Source organism: Notechis scutatus, chromosome 9 (genome assembly GCF_049901735.1).
Source record: "Notechis scutatus isolate UNSWTSFEM ecotype Mainland chromosome 9, rNotScu1.2, whole genome shotgun sequence".
Taxonomy (NCBI): Eukaryota; Metazoa; Chordata; class Lepidosauria; order Squamata; family Elapidae; genus Notechis; species Notechis scutatus.
The window spans coordinates 20,127,753-20,146,170 of record NC_142017.1 but is presented as its reverse complement, the minus strand read 5'-3'; the positions used below and the strand labels follow the sequence as shown (position 1 = coordinate 20,146,170).

General features: G+C 40.9%; 1 protein-coding gene across 1 annotated transcript in view; it reads left to right on the top strand.

Annotated features, from left to right (window-relative positions):
* Positions 1–6,413, top strand: part of ADGRG5 (adhesion G protein-coupled receptor G5) — a 34,500-nt gene extending 28,087 nt beyond the window's left edge. The window contains exons 11-13 of the mRNA XM_026680163.2: positions 785–884; positions 4,699–4,976; positions 5,619–6,413. Coding sequence (XP_026535948.2) covers positions 785–884; positions 4,699–4,976; positions 5,619–5,707 — 467 coding nt within the window. The 3' untranslated portion in view covers positions 5,708–6,413. The remainder of the gene's footprint in view (positions 1–784; positions 885–4,698; positions 4,977–5,618) is intronic.
* Positions 6,414–18,418: the final 12,005 nt, after the last annotated feature.

Sequence of the window (18,418 nt, the reverse complement as noted above, 5' to 3'; positions counted from 1 at the left end):
CGCCTAGCCAGTCACATGACCACCAAGCCATGCCCACAAATTAGGCCACGCCCACAGAACAAGTTGTTAAGAAATTTGAACCCCACCCCTGCTCCGTTACATCTGATGATGGTGGACTGTGGCGCATGAAAGTTGCTGCCTTTGAATAAAATGTCTTAGGTGGAAAAGGTACAAGCAGATTTAGAGAGAGAGTGGGGAAGATTCTTTAAACATTGGGATGCCTTTAAGTAGCCCAGGCCAGGTGAAAGATAAGACACAGGATACCTGAGAACAACCTGCCTTCCATCTGGACACCCACCATTTGTCCTCCTGGATCAAAGGCTGCTGTTGTGGTCCATCAGCGGCCAGCAGAGCTGGCAGCAGACTCGGACAGTGAGGAGGTTGGGGAGGAACATGGGCCAGTCCTGGAGTCTGGGGAAGGCTCTGAGGAGAGCTCTGCATCGGAGGCAGAGATGGGGCCAGGCCATCCAACAGTTATCAGCTGCCTTTGGAGTCGGAGATCAATGGGGCAGAAGAACAGCTGGAGCCTGTTCCCAGTGTGCGTATGCACAGAGCTGCCAGAAGAAGGGAACAGCTAAGGAATAAGGATCGACTTGGGAGTAAAGGCTCAGGTGGACAGTGAATAGCTCCTCCCAAAGGGTATAAAGAGGAGCGAAAGGGGAGTTGGGTTTGCAGGAGACAATTCGTTCAATCCATTAGGGTGTTGTAAGTTGAGGACTACCTATATATGCCTGTTAAAGTCTTATTTTTGGAACCCATCCCTGTGTATTCTCTCATTCTGCAGGGTTCCCTGGAGCCATAATCCTGGCCAGCTTCCTTAGCATGCAGAACGTTTATGGTCAGTATGACATCAAAACCGGCTCTCAATACAAGAACACGCCCATGTGAGTAGCAGAGAAGCAGCGGCCTCAGATGTGCAGTTTTAACTCTTACATATTATAGACAGGCCTTGACTTACAAGATTTGTTTAATGACCACTTGAAGCATTGAAAAAAGCGACAGAATAGAATAGAATGGGGCCTTGGAGGTCTTCTAGTCCAGCCCCCTGCTCAGGCAGGAGAACCTATACTATCTCAGACAAGTGACTGACCTTGTTCTGATCCAAACCTGGTTCCCAGAGAGCAAACACAAGACACAGCACAACCTTTTAACGTTTCATTTTACGAATCCCGTTTCTTCACAGATAAAAGGCTGCTTCCAATTAAATTAGCTCCAATAAGGAAGAGCCTTGCCAAGTTTTGGCAAGGCTGCCAAGAACAACAGATAAAGTTCCTAAACAATAAATCAAAGAGTCTCCAAACACCAACTCAGATACTCCAAACATCCACAAGACTTGAAGTGCAAGAACTTCTTTGCTTCCTGCAAAGAACCCCAGCTCTGAGGGCTGGCTTTTATCCCTTATGGGAGGGGCCATCACCTTGCAGCCTTACTCCCAAGTTGCCCATGTTGCTGCAGCTGCTCTTTCCTTCAAGCAGCCCTGCGTGCATGCTCACTGGGCACAGGCTCCTCGGGGACCTCTTCCTCGCTGCTGCCAGCCCCCACAATCCCCAAAGGCAGCACTCCACTCACCGATGGTCCTGGCCCCATCCCTGCATCACACGCAGGCCCCTCATCTGAGTCTTTGCTCTCCGAGACCTCAGCGGTCTGCAACTGCTGTTGGTGAAGCAGAACAGACCTCGACTTACAACAATTCATTTAGTGACCATTCAAAGTTACAACGGCACTGAAAAAAGTGACATGATGGTTTTTCACAGTTATGACAGTTACAGCAACCCCCTGATCACATGATCAAAATTCAGATGCTTGGCAACTGACTCACATTTATGACGGTCGCAGTGTCCCAGAGTAACATGACCCCCTTTTGTGACCTTCTGACAAGCAAAGTCAATGGGGAAGCCAGATTCGCTTAACAACCGGGTGAATCACTTATCCACTGCAGTGATTCACTTAACGACTGCGGCAAGAAGAGTCGTAACATGGGAGAAAACTCCACTTAACAAATGTCTCACTTAACAGCAGACATTTTGGGTTCAATTGGGGTTACAAATCGAGGACTGCCTGTATTTTGCCTGGCATGCCTTTTCATGTTACAGTTCTGGCCCAGATTCACATTTGTTTTATGTCACCATCCTGTTAGTTGAGCTCGTCTTCTTGTTCCACAATACAATTCAGCCTGCGATCCTCTCCTTGTCTTTTGGGGAGAAGACAAGTTAAACTTGAAAACTTCTAGGAGCATCCTGTCAACATGGGCGAGATAGTGAAGAACAACTCGGGGTTGTAGTTCCATAATGTAGTTCCCTAATGTCATAACCAAATACCTGGTTGTTCATTGTGGAAGTTGAATCCGAAAGTCCTTCCATATGATCCAGCAGAGTTCTCTTTATCTCCACATCTTCCTGAAAACAAAAACAAAACGAAACAAAAGCAATTTCTACCAACCTGCCTTCCATGGAGGACCTGCAAACTGCACGAGTCAAAAAGAGGGCTGTGAAAATATCTACAGGCCCCTCACATCCTGAACATTTCCCTCAAAATGACGCTATAGAGCCCTGCACACCAGAACAACTAGACACAAGAACAGTTTTTCCCCGAACACCATTGCTCTGCTAAAAAAATAATTCCCTCAACACTGTCCAATGATTTACAAAGTCTGCACTACTACTACTATTAATCTTCTCATCACTCCTTATCACCCATCCCCTCCCACTTGTGACTGTATGACTGCAACTTTGTCGCTTGTATCCTTACGATTTATATGGACTGTTTCCTAGTATGATTTGATTGCTTATTGTGCCCTATGACTATTATTAAGTGTTGTACCTGATGATTCTTGACGAATGAATCTTTTCTTTTTATGTACACTGAAAGCATTTGCACCAAGACACATTCCTTGTGTGTCCAATCACACTCGGCCAATAAAGAATTTTATTTCTATTTCTATTCTATTCTATTCTATTCTATTCTATTCTATTCTATTCTATTCTATTCTATTCTATTCTATTCTATTTCTATTTCTATTTCTATTTCTATTTCTATTTCTATTATTTCTATTTCTATTTCTATTTCTATTCTATTCTATTTGATTCTATTCTATTCTTATTGTACCCTATGACTATTATTAAGTGTGGAACCTTATGATTCTTGCCTCTTGATGAATGTATCTTTTCTTTTTATGGACACTGAGAGCATTTGCACCGAGACAAATTCCTTGTGTGTCCAATCACACTTGGCCAATAAAGAATTCTATTCTATTCTATTCTATTCTATTCTATTCTATTCTATTCTATTCTATTCTATTCTATTCTATTCTATTCTATTCTATTCTATTCTATTCCTATTGTACCCTATGACTATTATTAAGTGTGGAACCTTATGATTCTTGCCTCTTGATGAATGTATCTTTTCTTTTTATGGACACTGAGAGCATTTGCACCAAGACAAATTCCTTGTGTGTCCAATCACACTTGGCCAATAAAGAATTCTATTCTATTCTATTCTATTCTATTCTATTCTATTCTATTCTATTCTATTCTATTCCTATTGTACCCTATGACTATTATTAAGTGTGGAACCTTATGATTCTTGACTCTTGATGAATGTATCTTTTCTTTTTATGTACACTGAGAGCATTTGCACCAAGACAGATTCCTTGTGTGTCCAATCACACTTGGCCAATAAAGAATTCTATTCTATTCTATTCTATTCTATTCTATTCTATTCTATTCTATTCTATTCTATTCTATTCTATTCTATTCTATTCTATTCCTATTGTACCCTATGACTATTATTAAGTGTGGAACCTTATGATTCTTGCCTCTTGATGAATGTATCTTTTCTTTTTATGTACACTGAGAGCATTTGCACGAGACAAATTCCTTGTGTGTCCAATCACACTTGGCCAATAAAGAATTCTATTGTATTCTAAAAAAAAAAAAAAAATCTATTCTGTTATCCTGCAATGAACAGATACATGGAAGAATAATTTCTGCTTTATCAAAAGTTGAAAATTAGGTTGCATTCACACGGTGGACTTAGCCAACTCAGCTAAAAACGTAGACACCACAGTCCAGAACACGATAAACCTAGCTGGCATTACTCTTCGTTAGATTGTTCTGTTTTATTTTGTCTTAATGTGTGGTTCAAACCTGACCTCTTTGGTGCATCAGCTCTGGTTAACGCAGAGAGCAGATTGAAAGTGTTGTGCGACCTTGGCTTCTGACAGATTGATGCCAGACTTTTCTTTGCCGCTCTTGGAAACATAAAACAGCATCTGATCTCTGGCGGTCAGGATTCCGGCAGTTCCCCCCATTTAAATCATGAGTCTCAAGCCAAACTTCCAAAACTTCAAAAGGATTTATTGGAAGTTAACATGTCCAGCACTGCCTGGGTGTAGCTGACTCTGAGACACATAATTCATTGTCACCCTTGACCCTGGTTTTCCCCCACCCCCTGGGTGTATTGTAATTCATATTCTCCAATGGGACACTTCCATAGCCCAGAGTCATCAATCAGGCTCTCCAGTTAGAATTTTGCACAGCAGAAACTTCAGTCACCTAGTTACTATCTTTGAAAATTATTTATGGAATGCACTTTTGATTTCCAAGCTGCCGCACTGCTCCTCCTTCCCTTTCTGTTGGCAACTCTAAAAAGACCAGATAAATATGTTATGAGTTGTCACTGGGTTTTCTTCTCTTCCAGGTGCTGGATCACCTCCCCCATCTTGAACCACATCACCTTTGCTTATGTTGGTGGCACCGTATTCTTCAACCTGGTCATCTTGGTGATAGTGGTGCAGAAACTTAGGCAGCTCAGAGCTCACCCTCTTCATCGGCCTAAGAAACACACCTGCAAAGACGTGGGAACTGTTCTTGGGATGACCTTCCTCCTGGGGACCACCTGGATGTTGGTCTTCATGTCCTTTGGGGTCTTCTTAGTGCCACAGATCTTCCTCTTTACGATCTTCAATGCCCTCCAAGGTTTGTAAGATGGCTGAGACCCTACACTCCCCCACCTGGGAATGGGGCAACTTGCCATGGCCAACTTGTTGCAGCCAACTCATCATCATGCCCAACTCACTACAGCCAACTCATCATGGCCAACTAGCCATGGCCAACCCACTGCAGGCAACTCATCATGGCCAACTAGCCATGGCCAACTCACTGCAGACAACTCATCATGGCCAACCAGCTATGACCAACTCATCATGGCCAACTCGGTAAAGCCAATTCATCATGGCCAACTCACTACGGAACAACTCACTGAGGGACAATTTAACAAATCTATTTAATTATTTAAAATAATATAAAAAATAGTTTAATTTTGCCATTCACATTTCATTATGTCCCTTTTTCTGCATATTTTCTTTAATAATTTGATTCTACCATTTCTTTGGTATTAGTATAAGTCTTGTTCCATGGCGAGTTGTCCTTTGGCAAGTTGACTGCAGCAAGTTGGCCATGATGAGTTGGCCATGCAAGTTGGCTGTGGTGACTTGACCATGGTGAGTTGACCACAGAGAGTTGGCCGTGGCAACTTGTCATAGACCCCCCCCCCACTCCACCCCAGTATATTGCAGTATGCAAATATTCTACTTCCTTTCTTTTTTCCTTTTCATGCAGGAGCCGTCATCTGTCTCTGGTATTGCTTTTTACGGTGTCATTCGGCATCCAAACACTCACCTGGATTCTCTCAGTCATCTGGTTTGTGAAGACCCTGGACCAACGAAAGTCTTGAGCATTGCACCCAGATTCAAAAAAATACATGCCTGCGTGAGAGACAGTACAACAGCGTGAATCCTGACTGCAGGATTTTCCTGTCTAAGGATTGGGATAAATAAATATCCGGGCAACACCGGGTTATCAGCTAGTTTATTTATTAAATCTATATGCCTCCCATCTCTCTGACAGCCCTCGCATCAACAGTGAGGCAGAATCAGGCTCAGGGCTTCTGTGTCTGTTCCCAACCACAGACTTAGAGGCCCAGTAAGTGTGAACTCAGCTGTCGTAGGATAAACGAGAAAGCAGATGAGAAATGCTACATTGCCTTATTTCCTTTTGCAATTGATATGCCAACCATTTGTACAAATTCAAAGTTTCTCTGCTTCGCGTAAATCATTTTTATTTCTATTTCTCTTATGGTTAACACACAAAACTGTTGCTATGAAAGGCTGACTTGTTGCAAAATATTTTCCTTCCCTGGAAATTTCTGTAATTCCTCTTCTTTCTTCTTTATCTCATCTAGAGTCACTTCTGTTTTCTCTTGCTTCTGCTTTTTATTTTTGCTGTTAGCTTGAATAAAGGTCCTCTCGACAAAGCTCTACTCACATTATCTTAACGTCAGTACCTTTACTGTGTTTATTTTATTATCTTTATTTTTAGTCTATTCTCAATAAATTTTCAGCTTTTTTTATAGTCCTCTTTATTGTTTTATTTTGTAAAATAATGTCTCATTCATCTCCCCTCTGAAGGAACGGATCTTCCTTTTAAACGTTAAAGTCGCCATACAGTATTACGATCTGAAAAAGCTTTGGGCAATATTTGCTTCATTGACATAGCTAAATTCGTAGCAATGCAGAACACAGAAATATGAGTTACAACCACAACTGACCCCATCAATAAAGCATCTCACCCTGTGACTGGACCCAATTTTACAACTGTTTCCATGGTGGTGGTTAAGGGAACATGACCGTTATTAAACAAACCCACCATTCACGATTCAGCAGGTTTTGCCAGAAATCGGAGGTAAATGCCACTTCCTGGAAAAACCATCAAAAACTGCCATCACATGACCATGGGGTGTGGCATGAATTTACATGCTGGTTGCCCCAAATGCAATTATGTGTCATGCCCCTGTCGGAATCTAATTCGGAGGGGAAGGCTGAGCAGCTGACAGGGACTGGGAGTGTGGCTGGTGAGTTGGCCATGATGAGTTGGCCATGATGAGTTGGCCATGATGATGAGTTGACTGTTCAGTTGCATCTCTGTTTCTTAGCCAAGGAAGTCAGCATAGTTGTGTATAAAGCCAGCATGACTATATATGCTGAGCACACAGAATGCTGTTCCTTCCCACTGAAATGGTACTTATTTATTGGCATTTGCTAGCAAAAGAGGTGGTATTCAGCAGTTCTGGAGAGCTGGTAGCGGAAATTTTGAGTAATTCAGAGAACCAGCAAATCCCACCTCTGACTGGCCCCGCCTCCATTTATTCTCTGCCTCCCATTGAGTCCCAGCTGATCAGCTGGGTCTCAGCTAGGTCTTCTGCACAGGAGAACGGAGCTGGAAAACAGGTTAGTGGGGTGGGGAGGGAAGGGAAGAGAGATTTTGCAATATCCTTTCCCTGCCACGCCCACCAAGCCATGCCCACAGAACCAGTAGTAAAAAAATTTAAATCCCACCACTGATTTGCATTCTTTTGAATTGCTAGGGGAGCAGGAGCTGGGTCAGAAATGGGAGCTCACCCCCACTGCGTGGTGCTGGAGTCCCAAACTGCCAACCTTCCCGTTGACAAGTCCACCAACATAACTGCTAGGCCACCACGCCCCCTATAAAGAAAGTATGGTATTAGCATCTATTGATAAAGCCACGGAAGGAACCGAATGGGAGAAAAGTACCACTAGATGGCGACAAAAGACTGGCCGAAAATGACTCGGAAACATCTGTTTCTCCCTGATACAAAATGTCATGAATATATCGAGCAACATTATTATTATTATTATTATTATTATTATTATTATTATTATTATTATTATTATTATTATTATTATTATTATTATTATTATTATTATTATTATTATTATTATGTTTGTCAATTGCTTACAAGATAATAGGTATAAGTAAAAACATAGTTATGAATACATGAAATGGGTACATACAAGAAAAATAAAAGAAACATTAGGAAAGGGATGGTAGGCATGATTGGTGCGCTTATGCACGCCCCCTACAGACCTCTTAGGAAAGGGGTGAGGTCAATAGCAGACAGTTTAAGGTTAAAGTTTTTGGGATTTGGGGTTTGGGGAAGAAACCACAGAGTCAGGTAGAGTATTCCAGACATTGACCACTGTGTTTCTGTTTCCTGCAATCAAGTTTGGTGCAGTTTACCTTGAGTTTGTATGTATTGTATGCTCTTGTATTGTTATGATTGAAGCTGAAGTATTCACTGACAGGTAGGACATTGCAATGTATGTTCTTATATACTATACTTAGATCGGACTGAAGGTGGCGTAGTTCTAGGTTTTCTAGGTCTAGAATTTCGAGTCTGGTGGCATAAGGTATTCTGCAACGAGTAGAGGAGTGGAGAACTCTTCTTGTGAAATATTTCTGGACTTTCTCAACTGTGCTAATATCAGATACGTAATGTGGGTTCCAGATTGATGAGCTGTATTCAAGTATTGGTCTAGCAAATGTTTTGTATGCTCTAGTTAGTAATGTAATATTACCAGAGAAAAAGCTACGTAAGATTAGGTTAACAACTCTTAATGTCTTTTTGGCTATGTAGTTACAGTGGGCTCTGGCACTTAGATCATTAGAGATGAGTACTCCAAGGTCTTTGACAGAGTTTGGATCATCAACAAGGTCTTGACTATTCAGCCTGTATTTTATTTTCTGTCTTTTTTTTTTAGCAATATGTAGGACAGAGCATTTATTTGTTGAGATTTGAAGTTGCCATTTGTTTGACCATTCTGATACATAGTCAAGGTTTTTTTGAAGGGTAGCAGGATTGTCTGTAGTGTTGATTAGCTTTACATCATCAGCGAAGAGAATGCAGTTGCTCTTAATATGATCACAGAGGTCATTTATGTAGAGTAAGAAGAGAGGTGGTCCTAAAACACTGCCTTGGGGGACACCACTGTTGACAGGTACAGAATTTGATAGGACACTCCCAATTTTGACCATTTGTTGTCTGTTTGACAGGAATGCTTCTATCCAGTTATGTAGATGTCCAGAGATACCATAAGATTTTAGTTTTAGGAGTAGTTTGTCGTGTACCACTGAATCAAAGGCTTTACAGAAGTCTATGTAGATTGCATCTATTGTTTTGCCCTGATCGAGTTGTTTAGTCCATATGTTTTTGCAGTGTAAGAGTTGCAGATTACAGGATAATTTTTTCCTGAAACCAAATTTTTTATTGGAGAGTAGGTTTTTTGTCTCTAAGTGGAGAATAATGGATTGGTTAATAATTGATTCCATGACTTTACAGGTGACGCAGCATAAGGAGATTGGTCTGTAATTTTCAACTAGGCTGGGGTCTCCCTTTTTGAAGATGGGGATGACTGTGACTTGTGACCATAGTTTTGGCAAGGAGCTGATCCTGAAAGATTTTTCAAAGATTATGCTTAGAGGTTTGGCTATGGCAGTGGATAGCTTTTTTAAGAAGTAGGCACATATTCCATCTGGTCCAAAAGATAGAGATGGTTTTAGATTGCGTAGTGCTTTTTCAACATTGTCTTCTGTAAAATCGATATGTATTAGATCATTGTAGTTGTCTGTGGTTCGATTAGGAAATTCTGGGCTTGATCCATTGCTGTTTACAAATCTGTTAACATCTGTAGGAATTCCTGCAGGAAAAATGACCATGGATCAGAGAACATGGCTGTAGCCAGCTTTAGTAGCATAGCGAAATTTACTGGCAAAAATAAAAATTAAAGTCTCATTCCAGTTCAATGCCTAAGGACATCCCTGCTTATCTCCATGTCCTTTGAGGTTTTTTCTTTTGTCTTTTGCTGTGCCCCTTTTGTGAAGTAAATCTGCCTCTGACTGGCCCCTCCAACCTCCTCTATTCTCTGCCTCCCATTGAGTCCCAACTGATCGGCTGGGCCTTCTTTGGTTGCCCTGCACAGGAGAATGGAACTGGAAAGCAGGTCAGTGGGGTGGAGTGGGAACAGGGATTTTGCAGTAATTGTCCCCTGCCATGCCCACCAAGCCACACCCACCAAACTATGCCATGCCCACCAAGCCACGACCACAGAACTGGTAGTAAAAAATTTTGAATGCCACCACCGAACTTCAGGGATCCACTTTTCGTGAACTTCTGATGAGCAGTCGATGGGGAAACCAGATTCATTCAACAAACGTGTTACCCACTTAACAATTGCAGTGATTCACTTCACAGCTGTGGCAAGAGAGGTCATAAGATGGGGTCAAAAAGCACTTTGCAGATGTCTCGCTTAGCAGCATACATTTAGAGCTCAGTTGCGGTCATAAAGTCGAGGAATACCTACATTGGAATAAAACCTGAAAAAAAGCCGCTCTTCTTGATATTGCTGGCTGAGGAAAGGCCCCGTGGAGTTTTGGTCTTTTCCTCCTGAAATTCTTGGAGAAAGAAGAATAGATGAGCAGTCAGAAGATGCCAGGGGCCCACCACAGATGGAAGACCCTGCATACTCGGTTGACTTTCTAAAACTTTCTCACTTTCTCTTTGGCTTTCATCTACTCTGCAGGGTAGCTATGAAAAAAACACACCATACAACAGGATTACGTGCAGCAGCAACAGCCCCCTGAGTTTTGTGGAACAGAAAATATTCAAAGATAAGTTGACGTACACACAGCCCTTACAAGATCTAGTGGGGTTTTAAAAAGGTTGTTTGTAAATGTGAGCCCTGTTTAGATTTGCTTCAAACCAGATTTGAAGAGATATGAAGGAAGAAAGTGGGGGGGGAAGAAAACAAACAAACCAGAGGAAGAGGAAAGAAATTTAGAACAGCAGACTGGAAGGAAATTTTAGAGGTATTGTGTGTGTGTGTGTGAGAGAGAGAGAGAGAGAGAGAGAGAGAGAGAGAGAGGTCAGATGGAGAGAAAAATCTGAAGGTTTTCAGATCACATGGAGATAGATACCCAGGAGGCAGGAGGAGGAGGAGGAGGAGGAGGAGGAGGAGGAGGGAGGAGGAGGAGGATTAAGAAAAAGAGGAAGGTAAAAATCAGCCTGTGGGTGAACAGATGTGCTGAACGTTGGAGTGTTTCATTCAGATTACAGGGCAAGGCTCTGCTTGCACTAAAGTCAAACCCTCGCGATAGCAATGGAACAACACCGAACATTTGGGGCACTTGTGACCACAGTTCCTATAGGTTACTGTGTAACCCCAACCTATTAGGAAATTTTTTGATTCAAACCTCAAACCTAGGTAATGAGTCAACTTGTAGTTTAAGGGCTGTGTGGAAAGCCACTGCATTAAAAGGTGGGATTTCAATGCTAAAAGATCACAGTAAGAAAGATCACACCAGAAAGATCACAGTAGTGGGTGGAAAAAGAAGAAAAAAAGAGAACTACTGAAAACATGTGAGGAAATGATGATTGAACTAAATATGATAGACATGTGGAGGAAATTAAACCCTGAGAAAAAGCAAGTTACATTTTACTCTAATCCTCACCAATCATGGACACGAATTGATATGGTGTGGATGAATGGTGAGTTAGTAAATGAATTAAAAGAGATTGAAATTTTACCAAAATGAATGGGCAGATCACAATCCGATTCAGATAGTGTGGAAAGGTAGGAGGAAGAAACCAAGGAAAAGCTGGACCCTAAATACACAGCTAATTAAAGAGAAAGAATTTATGAATAGATTTGAGGAGGAATTAGATTATTTTTTAAAAGAAAATAACAATGAGGCAACTACGAAACAGAATATTTGGGATACAATGAAGGCAATAATAAGAGGCATAACGATATCATACACCGCTAAAAGAAATAAAGAAAAATATGCCCAACAAAATAAATTAGAACAAAGAATCAAAGAATTAGAAATTCAGCTACAAAACACCCCAAAAGATTGTAAATTGAAAAGGTGTTTACAGTTAATGGAAATTAACCTGAGTTGAAATAAAATCTTTGTAAAACTGAGAGGAGTTGCTGAAATCCATGGAAGCTTAGAATAAAAATACAAAATGTTAAAGAACCATCAGACTGTTGGTAGTTGTTCAAGGAAAAGAATATCGTAAATACCATAGGGATTAAAGAGGAGAGGTTCAGGCATTTACCTGCAGGGTTATTGATTTAATTCCAATGAATTAAACCAGTAACTTTTCAAATGTCTCCTTCTCATGTTATAAGATGACATGGGAATATCATATTGATTTAATTCCAATGAATTAAATCAGTAATTTTTCAAATGTCTCCTCATGTTATAAGATGACATGGGAATATCGTATTATTTATCTGGAATATTTTGAAGGAAGGAAGGAAGGAAGGAAGGAAAGAAGGAAGAGAGGACGGAAGGAAGGAAGGAAGGAAAGGGAGGAAGGAAGGAGGGAGGGAGGGAGAAGGAAGGAAGGAAGAAAGGAAAGAAAGAAGAAAAAAAGAAAGAAGGGAAAGTCTGTGGTTTTGTGATTCACTCTTTCTCACACTCTCTTAAATCCATTTCTTAGAGATTTAATCATTTGTGTTTTCGCATGTTTGGAAAAGCTGCCCTTGACTTAGTCCACTGGATGAACCAGGCTATCATGCCAAACCTTAACATATTTGCTTCGAGTCAGCATCTTCTGTAGACAGGAATTCTGTCATGTTGTCCTGGTGCGGAGAACTCCAAGACTGCCCTCCCAATGCAAGGTTTAACTTGCTGTGGTGAAATCAGGGGGTTTTCTGGGCTCCCAGAATACATGAAGAAGGAGGTGGGGTATCAACTAACCCAAGGAGAAGGAGCTGCGTGCATGCAACACACTTAGCTATTTAAAAAAAAGCAAAAACATTTGACCAAGCATAGCATGTTGTGCCAAAACAGCCACCAGGATTGTAAAGCTAATCTTAAGAGCTTTATTGGCAGAAGAGTAGATATAAACATGATGCATATATGGGTCTGATACGGCTATGGGCAACTTCTTGTCTTGGGAGCTGAATTGTGCCCTTAAATAGCTCTTTCAAAACTCTGAGATTCTTCTCTGACCATAGGTGCCAAAACTTAACAGCATGGCTCCTTGCTATTTTGAAGTGGTGTGCGCATGCATGGAAATGCACCAACACACACACACACATACACACACACACACACACACACACATAGTGCAAATTAAGTGTCCCATCTTTAAGATAGATAGATAGATAGATAGATAGATAGATAGATAGATAGATAGACAGATAGATAGATAAGATAGAGATAAAGATATATAGATGATATATAGATACAGATAGATAGATATATCTTTTACAGTATCATATCTATCTCTCTATAGTCTCTATCATCTACACTACAGTATTCTCTCTCTCTCTTATAGTATCTCTTTTACAATATCATCTATCTATCTATCTATCTATCTATCTATCTATCTATCTATATCTATCTATCTATCTATCTATCTATCTATCTATCTATCTATCTATCTATCTATCATCATCCTCTCCCTCTCCCTCTCTCTCTCTCTCCCTCTCCCTCTCCTCTCCCTCTCTCTCCCTCCCTCCCTCCCTCCTCAACACTTTCCTATCTAAGGGGAAAAACACCCCAATAACTGCCCCAGCATCCTTATCTTCCTTGGCCCCCCAAATATGGTAAGACCCAAATGGCAATTAAAAATGATATTCAAATTATTTTTAAATAATGATATGAGATACTCTTCAAGTGAGGCCTTTTCTTTTCCTGGCTAATATTCTTTTAAGACTTAACCTTTGTAATGGATCGGATTGCCATCATGTGAAGTACCTTATTTTTCCTCTCTTAATTTATATACTTAAGATTCAACATAAAGGACTCCACAAACTAATGCAAAGAAAGTTGAGCACCAACGTCTGCAGAAAAGGAAGAACTTTACCCCGAGTTTGGAGCTTGTGATAATTTGAATTATAGCTAACTGGTTTTGCTTAAAAATAGGCCTTTGATGCTGTGGAATAAGATCTATGTCAGTTCCACGAGATAGCCGGCACAGGAAATTAACTCTACCTTGTGGCTAAAAGACCTTTTATTGACATTAGTTCTACTATAATAATAGCATCTTTCAAGTTTGGTGGTGCTGGGCCTTCCCCTTCTTATAACCATCTGAATCACGGCAGTCTACTTGAGCTTCTTCGAAATATTATCTGGTTTGTCAGGGCTCAACAAATGTCTCAGCTCCTTTGCCTGGATAACAATTCTTGCAATTTCCATCAAGGTCGTTTTTTTTTTTTTTTAATATTAGAAAGTATTTATTTATTGCAATATTTATTCACTTGTATGCCTGTTCAGTCTAAAAAGATATTAAGCAGCATACACAAACAACAGAAACAATGCCAGTGCAGCATAGACAGTAATGCGTCTTACAATTATAAACATTTAACAAAAGTTAGGAAAATCTTAAGTTTGGTACTGTAACATAATCGGCTTGAACATTTTTATAGATGTTTCGGGTCTTTAATCTTACTCCACTTTTCATATTCCTTAAATAGCCTCCAATCAAGAGGCGCTTTTATGCTTGTGGAGCACCATCATAGATGGTGCTTTCACATGGGGTGAAATCATAGATGGTGCTTTCACAAGCTGCTTTCACATGGGGCTCCCCAAGTGATTTTGAAAGTGCATAAAGTGGAAGAATTTCTTTTTGAGACTTTTGAGATTATAGAATATGTATAATTCCATATTCCAGGTTATTAATTTGTCCCAGCATTCAAATATAGGTACATTCATGGGTATATACTTGTACTAGGGCAGGGGTATCAAACTCAAGGATTTGGGGCTACCCTGGAAACAGTGGAGGACTGGCCTGTGTTTACTCTCTTCAGTCTATCAAAACATTTGCTAGACAAATACTTGAATATAGCTAATCAGTCTGGAACCCGCATTACGTATCTGATATTAACACAGTTGGGAAAGTCCAGAAATATTTCACCAGAAGAGTTCTCCACTCCTCTACTCGTTGCAGGATACCTTAAGCCACCAGACTCGAAATTCTAGGCCTAGAAAACCTAGAACCAAGCCGCCTTCAGTCTGATCTAAGTATGGTATATAAAATCATACATTGCAATGTCCTACCTGTCAATGAATACTTCAGCTTCAACCATAACAACACAAGAGCAAACAATACATACAAACTCAAGGTTAACCGCACCAAACTTGATTGCAGGAAATACGACTTCAGCCACAGAGTGGTCAATGTCTGGAATACTCTACCTGACTCTGTGGTTTCTTCCCCAAACCCCAAAAACTTTAACCTTAGACTGTCTACTATTGACCTCATCCCTTTCCTAAGAGGTCTGTAGGGGGTGTGCATAAGCGCACCAACATGCCTACCGTCCCTGTCCTATTGTTTCTTATATATATATTTTATTTTTCTTATATGTATCCATGTATTAACAGCTATGTTTATACTTATACCTGTTATCTTATAATTGCTTGACAAAATAAATAAATAAAATAAAAATAAAATATCTCTTGGTCAAGGAATTTTCTGGCAGATGCAGGTAATCTTGTACTGAAGGCCAAGACAAATCACTTCCCCCCATGATGGCCCTGGTTATTAAACCACCAGGATTCAATATCAGCTTGAAGGAAGGAAGGAACCTAGAACTAAGGAGCAATTTCTTAAAGGTGAGAACAATAAGCCAGTGGAACAGCTTGCCTCCAGAAGTTGTGGATGTTCCATCACTGGAGATTTTTAAGAAGAGATTAGATAGCAATTTCTAACACTGGAAATTTTATTTTATTTTTTAAAATAAATTTTATTAAAGTTTTACAATTTTAAAAACAAATAATATTTACAATTTTTGCAGTACGTTGTGGCATCAGCTTTTTCATACTCATTTACACACACACACGTACATCAATTACATTTACATTTTGCATTATCTTTTGTTCCTGTTATCTAACCAAACATACAATTTCTCCCAGACTGTATAGTATTCTTTTTCTTCCTTCTCCTGCAATTCCATTGTAAGTTTATTCATTTCCACACAATCCATATTTTTTTATTAACATATTATCTGTGAGACTACTCTCTGATTTCCAGTTTTCAGCATACGTTATCCTAGCTGCTGTCAATATGTGTATTATTATATATTCAATTTCTTTCTTGTAATCACCTCTAATTATCCCTAATAGGAATATTTCAGGCTTAAGTTTTATCCCCCCCCCCCCAGTTATTTCTTGCAGCCAAAATTTTCTTTGCTTTAGAGCACAAAAAACCACATATGAAAGAAGGTGCCTGGTGTCTTTTTACATTTCTAACATATCAGGTTCAAATTTGGGTAGATTTTGGCCAATCTCACTGTTGCTAGATGCCAACGATAAAACATTTTAAAGAAGAGATTGGACAACCATTTCCAACACTGGAGGCTTTTAAGAAGAGATTAGACAACCAATCTGGTCTGAAATGGTAGAGGGTCTCCTGCTTGATCAGGGGGGCTGGACTAGAAGACCTCCAAAATCCTTTTCAACTCTGTTATTCCATGTTCTGTGACTTCCTATACATTTGGGATTTTTTGGGTCATTCAATACTATGACCATGATCAGTCCCTATTATTGTAGACATCTAGATAAGAGTTTGATCATGACCCACACAACTGCACAAACTAGAGAAACTTTGACTTCCATCTTATGCCCACTAGTCCAGGGGTCGCCAATCTTTTGAATCTCAGGGACCACCTGTCACCGTGTGTTCCCTTCAAGATCCAAGAAAGAAATACTCAGACTCCATGGGTTAGAGCAAAGTTATCCTTTTACTGGAAATCAAAGTGGAAGCTACAGATTTAATTCCGAATCTGAGAAATTGGCGTGCAGATCACATATACAAAGGAATGGAATTGTTCCCACCCCCCAAAGTCCAAATGACTCTTCCAATTAAAAGTTCTGAATATGATCATGTGGGCATCTTCAGGTGGTGATGAGGCCTCTGTCCGTTGACCTTGACATATTTTGATAAAACTTCGCAGCTGCGCAAAAGAGGATAGAAGCTAGCGAAGAAATGGAAAGTTAAAAACAAGAATTCATACACCCCCCCCTTGCTACCCACAGCAAAGGAATGCAAAACACCTCCAGCTCTCTTCCCCTCCAAGTCCCCCCCCGTTGCAAATGACAGCCGAAAGAAATAGTATAGCATAGCAGCAGAGAAGATGTAGTAGATAGGATGCAGAAGATATCTTGAGGCTGACACCACCAAACTCATAATTTTAAATCCCATGGACCACTAATATGAATTTTGACTGACAGGTGGCTTGCTGACATTGGTGGGAAAGTCGGTCTCCTATTCCAGAGCTACATAGTCACAGGACTGGCCCTTTGGTCATCCCGGAGCAGCTCCTCCAGTCCATGGCAGGCCGGTGCATCCAGGTGGAGGAGCAGCTGCTCCGGGATGACCAAAGGCCCAGTCCTGTGACTACTCCAGCTCCGGAATAGGGGACCGACTTTCCCATCAACCTCAGCAAGCCACCCTGGGGTGGATTTCCCTCCCCCGCTGTTGGTCTTACCTTCCAGTTCCAACTCGCGTGGCTCTACTCAAGGTAAGGTTTGCACTCGGCGGAAGGGTGGGGGCCAGCAGGTGGGCGGGCCATGTGGGTGGCCTGGATTAATTGCTTTGTGGGGGGGGGACATTTCTCTGCAGACCATCAAAATTTTCTCACAGACTACCAGTGGTCCCTGGCCCACCAGTTGGCAACTACTGCACTAGTAGAGATGCCAGAGACTAGGAAGATGGCGAGGACAACAGTCAGAAACCTGCATTCAGATTTTGGCTTGCAAATAATCCCCTGCTTTTTATTCCTGTCATTGTTTTAAGAAGCTGGAAAATAGGATTTTTGTGCACGAAATGCTTTACATATTTTAAAATCTTGGGATGTACTTCAGAGACAGGTTAGACATAGTATATACTGTGCTAACTTTCTCCTCTTTCTGCGGCAGCCTCAAACAGCTATCCTGACATCACACTGTTATTTTGGGAAATAAAATGAAGTTCAGCTCCCTACTTCTCCCAAAATTGATATCTACCAGGTATATCCCCCCCCCCCAGATGCTCTGGAGCAATCACGATGCCCCTGAAGCTTGGAAGAGGTTCTTCTGGATTCTTTGAGACTTACATAATTTTATTTTCATCTCAAAAGCAGAGAGTCAGGCTTGTTTAGGACTTCTTGGCTGGCTCAGTTCTTTTAAGTTGGTGACACAGAACTGTTTATGACCAATATGCTTCATTCGCTTTAAGTTCAAAGGGAAGGAAGGAAGGAAGGAAGGAAGGAAGGAAGGAAGGAAGGAAGCAAGGAAGCAAGGAAGCAAGGAAAGAAGGAAGAAGCTTTGGCAATGAAGAGGTAGCCCTGCCAGAAGTATTAAAAAAGAAGAAAAGACTGGCAGGACCAGGACCAGAGAATGGGATGGGATGTAATGAGATGGAGTGGGATGAGATGGGATGAGAAGGAAGGAAGGAAAGAAGGAAAAGGAAGCAAGGGAGGGAGAGAAAAAGAAGGAAGGAAGGAAGAAGGAAGGCAAGTAGGAAGTCAGGATGAGGTGTGAACCATATTTTGAATAGTTCTTTGTCCAAC